The sequence below is a fragment of the Oncorhynchus clarkii genome, chromosome 16 (assembly GCF_045791955.1).
Source record: "Oncorhynchus clarkii lewisi isolate Uvic-CL-2024 chromosome 16, UVic_Ocla_1.0, whole genome shotgun sequence".
NCBI lineage: Eukaryota > Metazoa > Chordata > Actinopteri > Salmoniformes > Salmonidae > Oncorhynchus > Oncorhynchus clarkii.
Window position 1 is genome coordinate 40,977,835 of NC_092162.1, and position 20,549 is coordinate 40,998,383.

Consider the following 20,549-nt stretch of genomic DNA (forward strand, 5'->3'; position numbering starts at 1 on the left):
AAAAACTCCCTAGAAAAGGCCAAAACCTAGGAAGATACCTAGAGAGGAACCAGGCTATGAGGGGTGGCCAGTCCTCTTCTGGCTGTGCTGGGTGGAGATTATAACAGTACATGGCCAAGATGTTCAAATGTTCATAGATGACCAGCAGGGTCAAATAATAATAATCACAGTGGTTGTCGAGGGTGCAACAGGAGTAAATGTCAGTTGGATTTTCATAGCATCTCTACCGCTCCTGCTGTCAATAGAGTTGAAAACAGCAGGTCTGGGACAGATAGCACGTCCGGTGTACAGGTCGGGATTCCATAGCCGCAGGCAGAACAGTTAAAATTGGAGCAGATAGCATGGCCAGGTGGACTGGGGACAGCAAGGAGTCATCAGGCCAGGTAGTCCTGAGGCATGGTCCTAGGGCTCAGGTCCTCAGAGAGAGAAAGAAAGGAGAGAGAGAAAAAAAAGGAGAGAGAGAGAGAGAGAGAAAGAGAGAGAGAGAGAGAGAGAGAGAGAGAGAGAAAGAGAGAGAGAGAGAGAGAAAGAGATAAAGAGAGAAAGAGAGAAAATTAGAGAGAGCATACTTAAAATTCACACAGGACACCGGATAAGACAGGAGAAATACTCCAGATATAACAGAATGACCCTAGTCCCCCGACACAAACGACTGCAGCATAAATACTGTAGGCTGAGACACAAGGGGTCGGGAGAAATTGTGGCCACATCCGACGATACCACCAGATAGGGCCAAACAGGCAGGATACAACCCCACCCACTTTGCCAAAGCACAGCCCCCACACCACTAGAGGGATATCTTCAACCACCAACTTACCATCCTGGGACACCTCCAATCCGGACAGGAAGATCATGTCATTGACTCAACCCACTCAAGTGACGCACCTCTCCTAGGGACAGCATACAATCATCTTTGAAATGCAAGAGAAAGGCCATAATGTATTATTCCAGCCCAGGCACCATTTCGATTTTGGCCACTAGATGGCAGCAGTGTATGTGCAAAGTTTTAGACTGATCCGATGAACCATTGCCTTTCTGTTCAACATTTTCCCAAATGTGCCTAACTGGTTTATTAATAACTTTTCAAGTTCATAACTGTGCACTCTCCTCAAACAATAGCATGGTATTCTGTCACTGTAATAGCTACTGTAAATTGGACAGCACAGTTAGATTAACAAGAATTTAAGCTTTCTGCCAATATCGGATATGTCTAAGTCCTGGGATTTTTTTTGTGTTACTTACAACCTCATGTTAATCACATTAGTCTAGGTTAGCTCAATCATCCAGCAGGGGACCCACCGATCCTGTAGAGGTTAATTTAAGGTTAGAGTTAAGCACAATGTTAGCAGTGTGGTTGGGATTAAGGTCAGGTTTTACAATCAGATTTTAAGAAGAGAAATTGTAGAAAAATGTGGGTTTAGCCATAATTATAACTTTGTGGCTGTGGTAACTAGTGATGACCATGAATAAAAGAGGGAGTTTCTGCATATTATGCAACAAGGACAGTGGTGTGAAGTACTTTTAAGTAAAAATACTTTAAAAAGTACTCACCCCAAAAAACTGGTTATCTGTACTTTATCATTTATATTTTTGACAACTTTTACTTCACTACATTCCTAAAGAAAATAATGCACTTTTTACTCCATAGATTTTGCCTGACACCCAAAAGTACTAGTTACATTTTGAATGCTTAGCAGGATAGGAAGATGTTCTCTTAATAAGTGCGAGAATTGGACCGTCCCTGGCATCTCTACTGCCTCACTGAACAGAAGTGCTTCCTTTGTAAATGATGTCTGAGTGTTTGAGTATGCCCCTGACCAACCATACATGTTTTTTTAAAGAAAGAAAATGGTGCCGTCTGGTTTGCGTAATATAAGGAATTTTAAATTATTTATACTTTTACTTTTGAACTTGAAGTATATTTGAGAAATTACATTGACTTTTGATACTTAAGTTTATTTAAAAACAAATACTTTTAGACTTTTACTCAAGTAGTATTTTACTGGGTGACTCACTTTTACTTAAAAATGGTATTTTTACTTTTACTCAAGTACGACAATTGGGTACTTTTTTCACCACTGAACAAGGGTATCGCTTCACTTGAAGTAATATAACACAAATGTTTACTTCTTTGTTTTGTACTCAATCACATCTTATATCGAATGATCTGACAACCACAAACAGGCCTACAGTAGCCTAGATCTACTGCCTCATAACAACATACAATATGGATTTGGCATACTATTTGTTTACCAAGCTATATTGTTTAAAGACACCTCTAAAAAAAGACATTGGGTTAGTATCTCAAAGATATGCAATTATCTAGACCAACCCTAGCTCTCAGTACCTTGAACTACAGGAGGCTTTTGGATAAAATGACATTGTGACACTGCATCTTACCTTCACCCTGTATAAACTCACCGAAAGGAAGCCGTCACTTCAGAATGAAATGAAAGGTATAAAGTTCTAGTCTGTTAGGGATCATGACCTTATGTGAGGTCACTCTGTGGCTTGTTAATAAATTGAGAGAATACAATTTTATTTTTACCACTATTACCACTATTTACTGTAAACTGATAGACATCAACTGACTCACTGCCTGGTTGCTCAACCAATGCTGTTATAGTCAATATAAGAAACATCATTTAATGCACTTTACAACATTTGTCAGATTACAGTTTGCAATGTACACATTTTATTCCAACTGTCATTTGAATTTTAAACAATAGTAAGAATTTCAGGCAATATTTTTGCATTTTCCACTGAATACGGTAAAAATGATTATACAAAAGGAATATCACAGATCCAAAAAACTGCATAGGTTGAGGTGAAAAAGACCCAAAGAAGTCAATGGAGACGTCCTTGTTTTATCAATATGATCATACAATGGGGATTAGGATTAAGACGACAGACTAGTCAGTCTGCTGCTCCATATATTCACAGGACAGAAAACATAACTCAGATTAATAATCTAGGCCAATGTCTGAGAATTCAATGAAAACAGTGTAGAATTTCTAGTGGTTTATGAAATCTTAGCACTCAAGAAGCCCTACAGTACCACAATACCCAGTTCAGATTCTTGATGCAAGTCTTCTTGCCACAGTAACATAGAAACCATGCTGTACCACAGCACTGTACATCAGCTGTCTTCTATAAAAAAAAAAACACTGACCTTCAGTTCGCAAGCCAGCCTCCCCATCAATGGCCTTAAGAGTAGGAAAGACTTCGACATGTTAACGTATGACTGATGAATGCAATTTTTCATAGCCAAAATAGAATCAGTGGCACCTTTAGAGGCTACATAAAAAGGTGCTCTCTTATTCTGAAACGAGGAAGATGAAACCTGAGGTGCGTTCAGTTTGCTTAAACGTTTGCGGAACAGTTTGTACTGAACTACAACGTTCCCCCAAAAATGTTCTTGTACCTTCTTGAACAGATATTGAGGTACGTTTGCTGCCTTTGCGTGGGTGTGGCTTGATGCAATGAGTGACGTATTTAAAACAGGGCAGTGGCCATGCTAATAGCGTTCCCCAACCCAACCACGTTTTTTCAACTGGCCGTTCAGTACCGTTTCCGTTCAATTGAATGTTCCAGAACGTTAAACAAAAACGTACTGAACGCACCACTGATGAAAGCTTGTTTTCAACCATGTCCCTCGGGCAGTTCCTCAGTCAGATGTAGTACCAATAAGCATGGCTTCGTAAAAAGATGGAAACAAAGTAAAAAGTGGTACAAAAGACAGGCGTATAAAGAAAGATGTAAAACAATAGAAAAAGAAAAAAAACAATGTTTCTTCAATCGTCACTGATGAGCTCCCAGTATAATAGTGGGATGTACCGTAGACATGGCAACAGGCAGAATGATGCTGAAAATAAATAGACAAATCAAAAGGACCTTTAATAATATGAATAAATTAGAAACAGGATATATACAACAACAAAAAATAGTAGCACTGAGGATATTTATGTACAATTGCCCAATGACAGTGGACGTTCAAAATGGCAATTCAGCTTCTCAGGCCACTGGGAAGCTCTGTCGTCTCACGCAGGTTGACGTTTATTGTCGTGAGTCTTGTCCTGGAGGCACAACTGAGCGATTTTGCCTTAGATAAGCCAGCTGCAAAGTCAAAATTGTCTATAATGTAAAAATTCATGAAAACACAAATTAGCTTTTTGGTCATAATTGAAGGTTAGGCATACGTGTTGACAGTGTAGTTACGGTTAAGGTTAGGTTTAAAATCAGATTTTATGGCTGTGCCAGCTAGACCACTCTGCAGAGCTGTTTCCAGAACAAGGTTCATGATGAAAAATGCTAACCTGCTCCTCTCATATCTTCAGAATAATTTCTCAATCATTCAATGAAAACAAAACCACTAAATACACTATATATACACAAAAATATGTAGACACCCCTTCAAATGAGTGGATTCAGCTATTTCAGCCACACCCGTTGCTGACGGATGTATAAAATCAAGCACAGAGCCATGCAATCTCTATAGACAAACATTGGCAGTAGAATGGCCTTACTGAAGAGCTCAGTGACTTTCAATGTGGCACCTTTCCAACAAGTCAGTCCCCGGTTGCAACACTCACTACTGAGTTCCAAACTGCCTCTGGAAGCAACGTCAGCACAATAACTGTTCTTTGGGAGCTTCATGAAATGGGTTTACATGGCCGAGCAGCTGCACACCAGCCTAAGATCACCATGCACAATGCCAAGCATCGGCTGGAGGGGTGTAAAGCTCGCCTCCATTGGACTCTGGAGGAGTGGAAACGCGTTCTCTGGAGTGATGAATCAAGCTTCACCATCTGGCAGTCCGACAGACTAATTGGGTTAGGCGGATGCCAGGAGAACTATGCTCGAATGCATAATGCTAACTGTAAAGTTTGGTGGAGGAGGAATAATGGTCTGGGGCTGTTTTTCATGGTTTGGGTTAGGCCCCTTAGTTCCAGTGAAGGGAAATCTTAATGCTACAGCATACAATGACATTCTAGACAATATGGACCAACTCCATATTGATGCCCATGAAGTCGGAATGAGATATTCGATGAGCAGATGTCCACTTACTTTTGGAAGGTAGACTCAGCGATATGACATAGTGAAGTTTTGCATCTCGCTCATCTCAATATCTGCAGTGCTGCTCGTGGCAACGTCATTTCGCTGAGTCTACGTTCAACCAGCGGCTGCACTGATATCACTTCTCAAATAATAGATTGTGAAAGGTCTTAGGGTTACTCCTTTCCTGAAAATAACTAAAAACCATTGCAGAACATTGGAGTTTTAATCTGAATGTTTGAACAACCAAAGCCTTAAAATACATGCCTTAGATATTTGATGGAATATGGATGGTATTATTCAGATGGATGGTATTATTCAAACACACGTTTGGGAATGATTTACAAATAGTGTGTATAATTACAGGGCAACGCTTATTGAGCTTTGTAGTAAGAAAAAACAAAAACTTTAAAACAATGAAGAGAGTAGAAAATAGTAAATTTACAGCATTGGCACAAAAACATTGCAGCAGGATTCATGGTCCCCTTCCTGAGAGGAGACTGAGTGATCGTCAGTAGCCTTTTTTAAGTCTTCTTCTAGAAACGCTGTGAATATAAAATGAAAAATAACAAACAATATTCTCCTCTCAACTTCTTTAAGAGTGCCTGGGGAGGGGTATTCCATGCATAGCAATTCTAATTTGTTTCATGGAAGTGTCTGCGTAGTGAAAGTTCCGCCCACCTCGGTCAACTACAAACAGCACCTCAAGCTGCCAAGAATGGCTACAATGTAGAGGGGAAATGTTCATCTGAAATAACTGTGGCCTGATTATAATACCAAATATTCCAGGTTTTAGAACAAATTTGATCAAAAACATAAAGCGATATCCTGACAACAGTACCCCTCAGAGTTGCTTCTCAAGCAGTCTGTGGGAATAGATTGGAAGACATACCAGAACAAGAACCCATCCTTAAACATGGAATCTCATTGTAGAGAGGAACCAATAGGGATATGAGAAATCTGTTATTTCTTTAGATCTCCAAAGGTGTACCTCTAAAGAGATGGACTGAATTGATCCATACAGTTGGTTGCTACTCATGTCCAATGATAAATGAAGGGGGGGTGGAGCTACCGCACAATGTCAATAGGAGCACACAGTAACTGACAGGTGTGAATGTAGATGAACTCAAAATAAACCAGTAGATTAGTGCTGTCCTTTTCAAAATCAGAAGGATATCAACATCAATCAAGTAACAAAATAACGATATCGTCACATTGAATAATTATAATATAGGTCAGGAGTAGGTGTGTGGTCATTGGGAGTTCAGTTCCAGGTGCAACAGAGGTCAGTCTGGCTGTATCCAAAGCACCGTTCCCCTCTCCCCTTCCAACATGAGCCCTATAGTACCTCAGGTTCTCGACTAAAGGTTCTCCCCGGGCTGGTACTGTGGCTCAGTGGAGGTAAAGTAGTCTTCCAGGAAGCCCTGCAGGTACTCGAATGTGGGCCTCTCCTCAGCATCCTTCCTCCAGCAGGTGAGCATGAGGTCATGGAGGGAGTCAGGGCACTCAGCAGGACAAGGCATCCTGTAACCACGTTCCACCTGGTCCAGCACCTCCCGATTCACCATGCCTGGGGTGGAGAGAGAGCGAGAGAGAGGAAAGGGAGGGGGAGAACACAAACATCATTATACAGGTACCGAATGGCAGGAGAGATAGATACTGCATTGACCTTCATGGTTTCAAAAAAGGTTAAAGGCCAACAGTGTCTTCACATAGGTAGACTCGCTTGCCAGCAGTGTGCATCTTTGGGATGTGCTCACAGTGGTAAGCAACTCTATCAGACAAGGGATCCTTTCACCAAAGCGACATCTTTGAAGATTCACAGTTGCTACCTGGATATGGTACTCTCCCCTTGGTGGCCAGTTCTGTCAGTAAGACCCCGAACGACCAGACGTCTGATTTGATGGTGAAGCGGCCATACAGCGCAGCTTCAGGAGCCGTCCACTTGATGGGGAACTTTGCTCCTGCAAGGGTAGGAGACACACGTTAGACAAGACTCTGTAATTCAAGTTGTGGTGAGAAAACCTGAGAATAAAAACGATGCCAATAAGGTCTGATGGGCGATGGCTTCAACGCATGCCAATTGGTCTGGCGGGCCAAAACATTGAGAGCAGAGAGAGAGAGAAAAAAACAGACAGACAAAAGGAAGAGATGGTAATCAGCCCCCTCTATTGGTCTTACCCTGCCTGGCAGTGTACTCATTGTCCTCTATGAGACGGGCCAGTCCAAAGTCAGCCACTTTACAAACCAAGTTGTCTCCCACTAGAATGTTGGCAGCCCTGAGGTCTCTGTGGACGTAGTTCATCCTCTCTACATACGCCATTCCTGAGGCAATCTGACGAGAAGACACATGTTTAGGTTTGACTAAAACAGCCAGCGTGTTTGTGTGTGTGTGTGTGTGTGTGTGTGTGTGTGTGTGTGTGTGTAATACTAGACGGTATTTACACTGACCATCTCTAAACTTGCTTACCTGTGAGGCCATGTCAACCAGCTGAGGAAGGCGGAGCATCTTGCCCATGTCTCCCTTCAGGAAGTCCAACAAGCTTCCTTGTCCCATGTACTCCGTGACAATATAGATAGGTTCTTCAGACACCACGGCGTACAGCTGGACCAGTTTTTCATGTCTCAGCTTCTTCATGACCTGGGCCTCCATAAGGAATGCCTCGGGGGACATGGTACCGGTCTTCAGGGTCTTGACCGCTACCCGCGTTGTCCCGTTCCACGTGCCTACATAAAGGTTGCACAGCTAGTTGTGTTGTTGTGGTAACCATTTCCAGCGTCAGATTATGTTTTCAAAACTGTCAAATAGGTGCCAACTGCCAAGGAATGTGTTGATGCAATGACAAATGCACTCTATAGACATGTTTAGTTCCTCTACATGGCAGTACCCTCTGCTTTGTTTGAGAGGATCAGCTGGTTTAGGGAGTAGGCTGAAGATCAGAATGGATCCCACTGATTAACTGATTCATGAAGTAGCTGATTAAATCACAACATAGCAGAGATGGTATTGTTTTTTTTAGGATTCCCATTAGCTACTGCACATGCAGCAGCTACTCTTTCTGGGGTCCACATAAAAATGTACAAATTCATGACAAAGTACAGAACGGTTACATTATTATATATATATATATATATATATATATATATTAAATAAGAGTTATATATTGGAAAGTCACCAAGAGACAACATATATACTATTTACACACTATTCATACTCCTATATACAATTCAATTAGCTCGTAGTGGAGAGAGGCTGTCTTACCCATCCAGACCTCTCCGAAGCATCCCTGTCCCAGTTTGAGGTCGAGGCATAGAGAGTCCCTAGGGATCTCCCAGGCATCGCGGGCCAGGCCCTGGGTCTGAGGCTTTAGTACGGGACATACCTCCGTCAGACAGTGGCACAGTCCGTCTGCATGCTCTGAGAGGACAGGGAAGAAAACACGGTGAGCTCTAATATCACCTTCTGGTAGTGTTATTTGTTCATCACACATAGTCTCTTCTCAGAGGTATTTGCTTAGAAGTAATTGGTTGAGATGTTTACACTTGTACAGTGTTGGCAATGTGTGTGTGACTCACTGTGGTAGTGTGTGACCAGCTGATGTATGTTGTTAAACTGAGTGCGTGAGGTGATGTAGAAGCCTCCACTGTCCAGCTTTCTAATCTTGTAGTGTTTCACATTCAGTCCTTTAGTGTTGTCATAGTCCAGGACTGACAGACAGTAGGCACCTAGGAAGAGGTACATTAGAGACAGGAAATCAGTAAAGAAAGCAAGATAACCTTGGGCAAGAAATATTGTCTAATCCTTTATTCACATTTCCATTAGATGATGCCTTTAGCGACTCCTAGTCTTCCTGGGGCCCAAAGGAAGAATAGTTTGAAATAAATTGCTTTATTAGTGTCATTTTGTGTTCACAAGTTCCATTCCTTGTGGTCCCACAAAAACAAAACAATACATCCAGTCTGCCACCAGAGGGCGGCACCAGCCCAGTGAGCCAGTCTGACAAGTGAACTCAAAGAACCCCTGGGCAATTCCCCCTCCTTCCTTCTCTGTTTAAACTGGGTGATATGCCTCTGGTTGTCGAACGTTGCAGATAGAGATTTCACGAATAGAGCCGACATGATTCCTTATTCTTTGTTATCTAGAGGCATGTTTACATAACATACACAGTGCCCTGCTAAACGCGCCCCTGGCTCCTCAATGACCTACTTCTGTCTTACTCACTCACCCGAGGGCTCCCCACTGCTCCCACTCAGTTCCCGGCAACGCCCCCCAACCGCCCCCTCCCTCCACCTCTCTTTACCCTCTCTCTTTCTCCGCTGAGCTCGGCCCATGGAGAGCGTGTATGCGCGACACTACTGTGGCTGTGCTGTAGTGCAGCCGCTGACGATCAGAGGCATCGAACTCCGCTGTGCCCCAGGGGCGTCACATCGAATCCACAAATCTAATTTTATTTGTCACATGCTTGGTAAATAAGAATGTGTTCTTAATTGACTTGCCTAGTTAAATAAAAGGTTCAAAAATGATTAGGAACACCTTCCTAATATTGAGTTGCATCCCCTCCTTTTGCCCTCAGAACAGCCTCAATTTGTCGGGGCATGAACTCTACAAGGTGTCGAAAGCGTTCCACAGGGATGCTGGCCCATGTAGACTCCAATGCTTCCCACAGTTGTATCAAGTTGGCTGAATGTCCGTTGGGTGTTGGGCCATTCTTGATACACACAGGAAACTGTTGAGCGTGAAAAACCCAGCAGCGTTGCAGTTCTTGACACAAACCGGTGCGCCCGACGTGTATTTCTATACCCCCTTCAAAAGGACCCCACATTGTTTGTCGCACATTCGCCCTCTGAATGGCACACATACACAATCCTTGTCTCAATTCTTATTTTACAAATCAGAGGTTAGCTTTTTCTACATAAAAGGGTTGCGAAACAGCTATTTTAAAAGAACATGGTTGCACAGCTACACGGCTTGATCCCCGGGCCAGCATTCCAATGTGGTCTTAATTGTCAGTGGAGATGCTTTGGTGTAATCTGTGAGGTGTTTCCACTGGAGATGCCAGCCTCAGACACTCACCTTTGGTGGTCTCACTCTCTCTCACCAGGAACGTCCCTCTCCTGTTGTCCAAACTCAAGAGGAGCCTCTCCGAGTCGCGACGTGTGATCTTCCCAAAATACCACCTAGGGAAGAGAGGGAAGAGAGCAGGGGACACAGGGACCAGGTTAAGAGGAAGGGAGAAAGAAAAAAAAAGTGTGGCTGTGTGTGTGTGTGAGAGAGAGAGAGAACTGCCTTCTGTGCATGCCCCAATCAAAGAAGTATTGCATTCTGATTACTGCCCCTTACCTGGAAGCCATAGGCAATCTGAGATGACTGGTAGGATAGAGGTAAGAAATGGAATCATTACACAGGTTAGATTGTGTGTGTGTTATTATCCACGTGTGTGTATGTGCATGTCAGCTTGTGGAGTGTGTATGCCTTCAAGGTGCATAGAGAGATACTGTAGATGGAGCTCCTTTTGAATTCCATCAGTTTTATTTTCAACTCTTGATTACAATGAAATTACAGGAGAGAGAAGAAAAGGTGGGATGGATAAATAGAGGATGAGAGAGAGAGAGAGAGAAGGGAGGGATTTACTCTTCTGCCTGGATGGAGTCGGAAGGAGCCACATAATTGCTGGGGATGTAACCACTTTCTCCAGTGGTCAGAGAGCGAGCCAGCCACCAGTCCCCTTCTCTGCGGAGACAAGAACGGAACGGTTTCACAGATGGTCTCCTTTGCAAGTTTGTGATTCCAGTTTACGTGGGGTGATTTGGATTCTACTTCATATGGTGGGATACTTAAGACAGGACTCTTGAGTGAAGGAAACCCTTTGCACACTGTACATTCACATTGGGAGGCAAATATTGAATATAGTCTTCACAGAGGCTCTTCTTCACATGGAGCTTTCTATTTCGCATAGACAGGGACTACGGTGAAACAGTAACACACGCTCATACAGGGTCGACTCAACGGGAGGAAATTATTTACAATATCCGTAGACTACAGGGCGGTTTCGTGAAGACAGATTAAAACTCCCGGACTAAGAGGATGCGTCAATGAAGATTCTCCATTAAACTCCAATAGATTCTCTAGGATTAGGCTTAATCTGTGTCCAGGAAATCAACCCTACAACTACTAGGAATACTAAAGGAATGGATGCAGGGTGGATTCAAACACAGACGTGTACTATGAAACCATTAACCAAATGCCGGGAAGTTATCATGTGAACCAGCAACTATGATGTATTAGTGACGTGAACACACACACACACACACACACACACACACACACACACACACACGAAGGACACAAAAGACACGAGAAGCTTCACTGACCTGCTGTTCAACTTTCTCCTACATACAATTACAAAAAGGTACGGAGAAATAGTTTGGGGAGATGGAGAGAGAGAGAATAGATGCGAAGGGGGTGGATGAGGTTAAAAAAAAAAAAAGAGACAGAAAGCATGTTAGCGAAGCAGATTCGTAGCTAGAGATCCAGTACACAGAACCATTACAACAGGTATCCACCAACCCCTCATCCCAACACTACAGCGGAACCTAGCTCCCTTTGCAAAGATATACAGTACAGCCATTAAACCAGAAGTCTGTCTAAAGATCATACTGTATGTACATGGAAACAAGGTTATTGACTGATTGCATAGAAAGAAGAGACATTCAGCAGCATACCTAAAACAGAGGACAGATAATATGATAGGTGCAGACCTAATATTAACACCAAGAAAGCTTCAGAACATTATACCAAGTGCATGGTGCAGAAATAAAGCTGAGAACGGGTTGGCTCATAACACAGGAAATGGTGAAACATTATCTTGTGGTTATCATAAATCGGTGAGTTCACAGAGTTGACGTATTTGACCTGGTAACCCTAAGGGAATAGCTGTAGCAGCTTCGGGGGCAGATGCACTAATCACAATAATCCACTATAGTTCTATTGTCCTCAGCTCAGGCCTTCTAGGTCAACACTTTGTTATAGCTAGAGTATTGGGGGCTCGGCTCACTAGAATAATATGGTCCACTGCACTTCTATTGATTAGAGAAAGACTCAAATTTGTAAAAGCAGCACAGACTGACATTATTAGAATGAATGGTCATTTCTGTCACTTTAACATATACGTTTCAATGACAGTTATTTCGCAGACAATTATCGAGCAAGACTTCAACTAAGGTAGAGGCAGCAGGAAGGGGCTAGTCGCAGCAGGAAGTAGTCGCAGCAGGAAGGGGCTAGTAACAAACGGGAAGGGGGTAGAAACATATCAGCCTCCAAGTGGACGCACCAGTGAGATGAACAGCTGTACTTTTGTGAATGAGCAGGAGAAAATAGGAAATCTACAACAAAAACGTGTCAGCTCACACAAAACAGATACTGGTAAAGGGAGACTGTTTCTATGGTTACGGGCTTTACAAAGGGCGGGTGACTGACACAGGGTTTGGGGGCAAAACAGCCAGCCAGCGCAGCAAGAGACCAGACATGCAGACTACGGTGTGTGTGTGTGTGAGAGAGAGAGAGAATGCGGGGGGGGCATGTGCGTCTATCCCAGGGGATATGTCCCCATCCTCATCTAATGCTAATATGTTTATTCTATTCTACTGGGCCATTTAGTTTATGTTTGTATTCTTTTATTTTAATTATTCTTATTGTTGCATTGTTTAGAAGGAAGCTGCAAGTAAGTATTTCGTTGGACGATGTACAGTTGAAGTCAGAAGTTTACATACACCTTAGCCAAATACATTTAAACTCAGTTTTTCACAAGTCCTGACATTTAATCCTAGTAAAAATGACCTGGCTTAGGTTAGTTAGCATCACCACTTTATTTTAAGAATGTGAAATGTCAGAATAATAGTAGAGTGAATGATTGATTTCAGCTTCATTTATTTTTTCAGCAGAATCCCAGTGGGTCAGAAGTTTACATGCTACCAAATACTAATTGAGTGTATTGCCTTTAAATTGGGTCAAACATTTCAGATAGCCATCCACAAGCTTTCCACTATAAGTAGGGTGAATTTTGGCCCATTCCTCCTGACAGAGCTGTTGTAACTGAGTCAGGTTTGTAGGCCAGGGCTTTGTGATGTCCACTCCAATACCTTGACTTTGTTGTCCTTAAGCCATTTTGCCACAACTTTGGAAGTATGCTGGGGTCAATGTCCATTTGGAAGACCCATTTGCGAACAAGCTTTAACTTCCTGTCTGATGTCTTGAGATGTTGCTTCAATATATCCACATCATTTTCCTCCTCATGATGCCATCTATTTTGTGAAGTGCACCAGTCCCTCCTGCAACAAAGCACCCACACAACATGGATGCTGCCACCCCCGTGCTTCATGGTTGGGATGGTGTTCTTCGGCTAGCAAGTCTCCCCCTTTTTCCGATGGTTATTATGGCCAAACAGTTCTATTTTTGTTTCATCAGACCAGAGGACATTTCCCCAAAATGTATGTGCAGTTGCAAACCGTAGTCTGGCTTTTTTATGGTGGTTTTAGAGCAGTGGTGTCTTCCTTGCTGAGCAGCCTTTCAGGTTATGCCGATATAGGACTCGTTTTACTGTGGATAAATATACTTTTGTACCCATTTCATCCAGCATCTTCACAGGGTCCTTTGCTGTTGTTCTGGGATCGATTTGCACTTTTCGCACCAAAGTACGTTCATCTCTAGGAAACAGAACGCGTCTCCTTCCTGAGCGGTATGACGGCTGCGTGGTCCCATGGCGTTTATACTTTTGTTTGTACTATTGTTTGTACAGATGAACGTGGTACCTTCAGGCGTTTGGAAACTGCTCCCAACGATGAACCAGACTTGGAGGTCGACAATTTTTTGGCTGATTTCTTTTGATTTTCCAATGATGTCAAGCAAAGAGGCATTGAGTTTGAAGGTAGGCCTTGAAATACATCCACAGGTACACCTCCAATTGACTCAAACAATGTCAATGAGCCTATCAGAAGCTTCTAAAGCCATGACATCATTTTCTGGAATTTTCCAAGCGGTTTAAAGGCACCGTCAACTTAGTGTATGTAAACGTCTGACCCACTAGAATTGGGATACAGTGAATTATAAGTTAAATAAAATAGTCTGTAAACAATTGTTGGAAAATGTACTTGTGTCATGCACAAAGAAGTCCTAACCTACTTGCCAAAACTATAGTTTGTTAACAAGACATTTGTGGAGTGGTTGAAAAACTAGTTTTAATGACTTCAACCTGTGTATGTAAACTTCCGACTTCAACTGTATATCATGCGTTTCCCGTACATACGACTAATAAAATGTGAAACTTGAAAAACTCATCCCAGTGTGTGTGGAGTTGCCTCACATGTTGTTCACTATTTGTAGCCGTTCCCCCTTCCTGAAAGACAGATCGGAGGCAGTGCGAGACTCGTAGTCATACAGCGCCATGAACGTCGTCACACCTCCTGTGGGGGAGAGGCAGACAGACACTCATACCTCAGAGGATGGGTCATCAAATATTAAGTGATATTGCAATACCATTTTTAAAAATACAGTACTATTCATATGTGCAGAGTAAACTGTGTAGCTTTTCCATTAAGGGTATCAAACATACATTGTACTGAATAAGATGTGCATGTACTACAGTAGTCAGTAGCATCAAATAAGTAGCATTCAATGCACCTCTGCCTGTTTTAGATAACAATCTTACCTTTAGTGAAATTAATCACTATAGTGATTTAATAATTTATTTATATTCCATTCTAGGTATTAGTGGGGTATCTGGGCCCTACAGTCTTACCTGCAAGTGTCCCTCTGTTAGGAGACGTTACACTATTGGCGGACTCCACTCCCCCAAACAGTGCCAGCTCCGGGGTATTGATCAACGGCTGAGTGGACCGGCGTGTTCCGCCCACTGCTGGACTCAGATTGGGCGTGAGGGCGTGCTGGGCGGGGCTGATGTTGTAGCTGCCACCCCCTCCTCCTAAACTGATGTTACCATCAAGACTCCGTGTCCGAAGGCCTGTGTCTTTGGGCTTGCTCTTGGTTCCCCCCATGGCCTAAGCCTGTAAGACAGACAGAGAGACTTATGAGCGTTTGCACTTTAAGCAAAGACAATAAAATGCTAGGAGTTTGAGCTGTTTAATTAATCCAATACTATATTGCACAGTTCAGACTTCTCCTTTCTACATGATGGTATAGGCTTAGAATAGCTACAATAATCTTCAGCCAAACACCATTCGATACCTAGATACTGTATATTTATTTTGTTTGGTCAATAGGCCAAGATTTTTTTAGTCGAGCAGTAGCAAATATATATAGCACATGAGACATATCATATTTCACGCCTGTCTGCGTTGATTGATCCATTGGAGGCCGCAGGGTTGGCTCACCAGTAGTACATTTACCATTAACTTCTTGGTGACAGGGGGGCAGTATTGAGTAGCTTGGATGAATAGGGTGCCCAGAGTAAACTGCCTGCTACTCTGTCCCAGATGCTAATATATGCATATCATTAGTAGTTTTGGATAGAAAACACTCTGAAGTTTCTAAAACTGCTTGAATGATGTCTGTGAGTATAACATAACTCATATGGCAGGTGAAAACCTGAGGAAAATCCAACCAGGAAGTGGGAAATCTGAGGTTTGTAGTTTTCAACTCTTTGCCATTCCAATATACAGTGTAAATGGGGTTATATTGCACTTCCTAAGGCTTCCACTGGATGTCAACAGTCTTTAGAACATTGTTTCAGGCTTCTACTGTGAAGTGGGGGCGAATGAGAGCTGATTGAGCCAGGTGTCTGGCAGAATGCCTTGAGCTCGTGACGCTCGTTCACATGAGGGCGAGCTCTGTTCCATTGCTTTTCTACAGATATAGGAATTCTCCGGTTGGAACATTATTGAACATTTATGATAAAAACATCCTAAAGATTGATTCTATACTTAGTTTGACAGGTTTCTACGGGCTGTAATATAACATATTGAACTTTTCGTCCGACGTTAAGGCTGGACCTGAACGCGCGTTTGGATTTGTTTACCAAACGCGCTAACAAAAGAAGCTATTTGGACATAAATGATGGACATTATCGAACAAATCAAACATAAATCGTGGAACTGGGATTCCTGGGAGTGCATTCTGATGAAGATCAAAGGTAAGTGAATATTTATAATGCTATTTCTGACTAATGTTGACAACACAATATGGCGAATATCTTTTTAGCTGCTTTGTTGTCTGAACGCTGTACTCAGATTATTGCATGGTTTGCTTTTTCCGTAAAGTTTAAAAAAAAAATCTGACACAGCGGTTGCATTAAGGAGAAGTACATCTCTAATTCCATGTATAACACTTGTATTTTCCTCAACATTTATAATGAGTATTCCTGTAAATAGATGTGGCTCTCTGCACAAATCCCAGCATGTTTTAGAACTACTGAACGTAACACGCCAATGTAAAATGCGATTTTTTTGATATAAATATGCACTTTATCGAACAAAACATACATGTATTGTGTAACATGAAGTCCTATGAGTGTCATCTGATGAAAATCAAAGGTTAGTGATTCATTTGATCTCTATTTGTGCTTTTTGTGACTCCTCTCTTTGGCTAGAAAAATGGCTAGAAGAGTGTTTTTGTGTGAGTTGGTGGTGACCTAACATAATCGTTTGTGGTGCTTTTGCTGTAAAGCATTTTTTAAATGAGACACTGTGGCTGGATTAATGAGAATTTTATCTTTAAAATGGTGTAAAATACTTGTATGCTTGAGGAATTTTAATTATGAGATGTTTGTTGTTTTGAATTTGGCGCCCTGCACTTTCACTGGCTGTTGGCGAGGTGGGACGCTACCAGCTCCCACATATCCCAGAGAGGTTAATTCCCATAATTCCTTATTTTATATTTTAAAATAAATAAAATAATATCCCCTTTTCGTGGTATCCAATTGGTAGTTAGTCTTGTCTCATCGCTGCAACCCCACAGTACGGACTCGGGAGAGTCAAAGGTCGAGAGCCGTGCGTCCTCCGAAACACAACCCAACCAAGCCGCACTGCTTCTTGACACAATTCCCACTTAACCCGGAAGCCAGCAGCACCAATGTGTCGGAGGAAACACCGTACACCTGGCAACCGTGTCAGCGTGCACTGCGCCCGGCCCGCAACAGGAGTTGTAAGTGCGTGATGTGACAAGGACATCCCTGCCGGCAAACCCTCTGCTTACCCGGATGACGCTGGGCCAATTGTGTGCCGCCCCATGGGTCTCCCAGTCGCAGCCGGCTTCGACAGAGCCTGGACTCGAACCCAGAATCTCTAGTGCCAAATCTCTAGTAGCACAGCTAGCATTGTGATCCAGTGCCTTAGACCACTGCCCCACATGGGAGGCCAATTCCAATCATTTCTAATCTACAACGCTTGTTTGGTTACAGACATTTCTGTTAATGTATTCCATATAAACTCAGCAAAAAAAGAAACCTCACTGTCAACTGCGTTTATTTTCAGCAAACTTAACATGTGTAAATATTTGTATGAACATAACGAGATTCAACAACAGACATAAACTGAACAAGTTCCAAAGACATGTGACTAACAGAATAGTGGAATAATGTGTCCTTGAACAAATGGGGGGGGGGGGGGGGGGGTAGAAATCAAAAGTAACAGTCAGTATATGGTGTGGCCACCAGCTGCATTAAGTACTACAGTGCATCTCCTCCTCATGGACTGCACCAGATTTGCCAGTTCTTGCTGTGAGTTGTTACCACACTCTTCCACCAAGGCACCTGCAAGTTCTGACATTTCTGGGGTGAATGGCCCTAGCCCTCAACCTCTGATTCAACAGGTCCCAAACGTGCTCAATGGGATTGAGATCTGGGCTCTTCACTGGCCATGGCAGAACACTGACATTCCTGTCTTCATGCACAGAACGAGCAGTATGGCTGGTGGCATTGTCATGCTGCAGGATTAACCTGCAGGAAGGGTACCACATGAAGGAGGAGGATGTCTTCCCTGTAATGAGTTGAGAATGCCTGCAATGACAACAAGCTCAGTCTGATGATGCTGTGACACACCGTCCCAGACCATGACGGACCCTCCACCTCCAAACTCGATCCCGCTCCAGAGTACAGGCCTCAGAGTAACGCTCATTCCTTCGACGATAAACGCGAATCCGACCATCACCCCTGGTGAGACAAAACCGTGACTCGTCAGTGAAGAGCACTTTTTGCCAGTCCTGTTTGGTTCAGCGATGATGGGGTTGTGCCCATAGGCGACGTTGTTGCCGTTGATGTCTGGTGAGGACCTGCCTTACAACAGGCTTTCTTATTGCGGACATTCTGAGCACTGACGGAGGGATTGTGCGTTCCTGGTGTAACTCGGGCAGTTGTTGCCATCCTGTACCGGTCCCACAGGTGTGATGTCTGGATGTACCGATCCTGTGCAGGTGTTGTTACACTTGCGAGGACGGTCAGCTGTCCGTCCTGTTTCCCGGTAGTGCTGTCTAAGGCATCTCACAGTACAAACATTTAAATGTATTACCCTGGCCACATCTGCAGTCCTCATGCCTCCTTGCAGTATGCCTAAGGCACGTTCACGCAGATCAGCAGGGACCCTGGGGATCTTTCTTTTGGTGTTTTTCAGAGTCAGTAGAAAGGCCTCTTTCGGCGGTCGGAGCTCCGTGGCCCAAACCTAACCCCGATAGGGGAGAGAGCTGAGGCCCCTCAGTTTTTATAACTGTGACCTTAATTGCCTACCGTCTGTAAGCTGTTAGTGCCTCAATGACCGTTCCAAAGGTGCATGTTCATTAATTGTTTATGGTTCATTGAACAAGCATGGGAAACCGTGTTTAAACCCTATACAAAGAAGATCTGTGAAGTTAATTCGTAAAAATCGGAATATCTTTGAAAAGACAGGGTCCTGAAAAAGGGATGTTTCTTTTTTTGCTGAGATTATTATTATTACTACTACAGTCTTTCCATTGTCATTGGAGGAGAGGAGGAGCACACAACCTAGGCTACACTGGTGAGAAAAAGGTTTGTGTTTATTTCATTCCATTTATGAGTTGTCAATTACTCACTGTCTTTTGTTCGGAGCGCTCCAGACTTGTCTACCTGGCCTACGTGCAAGTGTAGGCCTATAAATGTGCCAATTTGGGGATCTGATACCATTTCTGATGGTCTTAACTCTCCATCACTGTGGCGCTTCTCAAATTTGTTTTTGCTTCGCCTCAAACGGCAAGTGAAGTCTGTTTTAACATCCATTGAGAATGGCAATAGTTCCTCAACGTAGCCTATTGTAAAAACTTTTCCAGCTCTCTTGCCTTCGATTAGCACTCGGCATGACAGGGGAAACAAATGTGATGCGCTGATCCGGTGGAAACATTATAAAAATAGGCCTACCTGAGTACTTCTTATCCCTTGCACAAAATAGCCTAGAGCTGTGTCTGTTTGTCTGGAGTGCATTGGTGTGGAAAACCCTTGAGGACCCAGAATATTCCATACAATGCTCGCTAGCACGAGCTTCAGGCCGGACCAAGTTAATACTATAGTTTATACAATGTTTCAAGTTCCTTGTTGGCTTTATGTAGGCTATTTTTACATATTGGCAATGGCAATATGAGTTTTAGATTTGTATCATTTTCATTTAGAATTTTTATTAAACCACATTAAGATAGTCTTTATTATAAATTAAATTAAAAACTGTTCCACAAAAATGTGTATATGAAAATCATAACTAGCACTCAGATCAGTAGAAATGGTAAGATAACTTGGCACTCCAAATGGAAAAAGTTTGCGACCGCTGGTGTAGCCTATTATCGGCAACTTCAGGAGCATAACAGTAGAATCTGCTAAAACCAGCAGCAGCGGGTGGAGGAGGCTCAGGAACAGGTTCCCTTTCTTCTAGTTAGGCTATATTTATCTCTGGCTCCCTCTTTAGTCATTTGTATGTCTTCATTTTTAATTGCAATGCTTAAAGCGTCAGACAAGCTCAGCAGCCTACATAGGGAGTGTCTATAGATGGAAAAATACACATTTTAAAAGTTTGACCTATCGTTTGGTCAAAAGAACAGAAGACTCAACAATTTGTTTTTTTTTGTCGGGGACAACCCTAATATTTATATTCTGGACCCTGACATTGCTCGTTCTGATGTTTCTTAATTTCTTTATTTTACATTTTTGGTTAATGTGTGTATTGCTAGGCATTACTGCACTCACAGTGCAACATCTGCAAATCTGTGTTCGTGACCAATAAACTTTGATAAAAAATGTTATATTTGAACACTCACCTCGCTGATCCCAGTCTGCTTAAGAGGGCAGGGCCAAGAGCAGAAACCAGAGATACATGGGAAGCCATACAGTTGCTATATTCTAACCCACAGAAGTAGTCATGTGCAGCAATAATATATGCTTAACCAATGCTTCCCTAAGGATGGGCTTGCAGCTGCCACTCCTCAGCCACCAGACAGGAAGCCACAGCTGTAAGACCCCTCATCCTAGCTTTCACCCACACCCACCCAC

At 42.9% G+C, this 20,549-nt stretch overlaps 1 protein-coding gene across 3 annotated transcripts in view; it reads right to left on the reverse strand.

Annotated features, from left to right (window-relative positions):
- Positions 1–2,632: 2,632 nt before the first annotated feature.
- The window catches only part of LOC139368481 (proto-oncogene tyrosine-protein kinase Src-like), a 45,149-nt gene continuing 27,232 nt past the window's right edge, over positions 2,633–20,549 (reverse strand). Inside the window, exons 2-12 of one of the 3 annotated variants that reach the window (XM_071107413.1) lie at positions 14,850–15,114; positions 14,415–14,514; positions 11,428–11,445; positions 10,688–10,786; positions 10,130–10,233; positions 8,632–8,781; positions 8,318–8,473; positions 7,526–7,782; positions 7,237–7,390; positions 6,888–7,019; positions 2,700–6,625 (exon numbers count right to left, since the gene is read on the reverse strand). In XM_071107413.1, the coding sequence (XP_070963514.1) occupies positions 6,417–6,625; positions 6,888–7,019; positions 7,237–7,390; positions 7,526–7,782; positions 8,318–8,473; positions 8,632–8,781; positions 10,130–10,233; positions 10,688–10,786; positions 11,428–11,445; positions 14,415–14,514; positions 14,850–15,105 (1,635 nt within the window). In that variant the 5' untranslated portion in view covers positions 15,106–15,114 and the 3' untranslated portion in view covers positions 2,700–6,416. Of the gene's footprint in view, positions 6,626–6,887; positions 7,020–7,236; positions 7,391–7,525; positions 7,783–8,317; positions 8,474–8,631; positions 8,782–10,129; positions 10,234–10,687; positions 10,787–11,427; positions 11,446–14,414; positions 14,515–14,849; positions 15,115–20,549 lie in introns of all 3 variants that reach the window. The other 2 variants (XM_071107414.1, XM_071107415.1) reach the window with 2 other exon arrangements.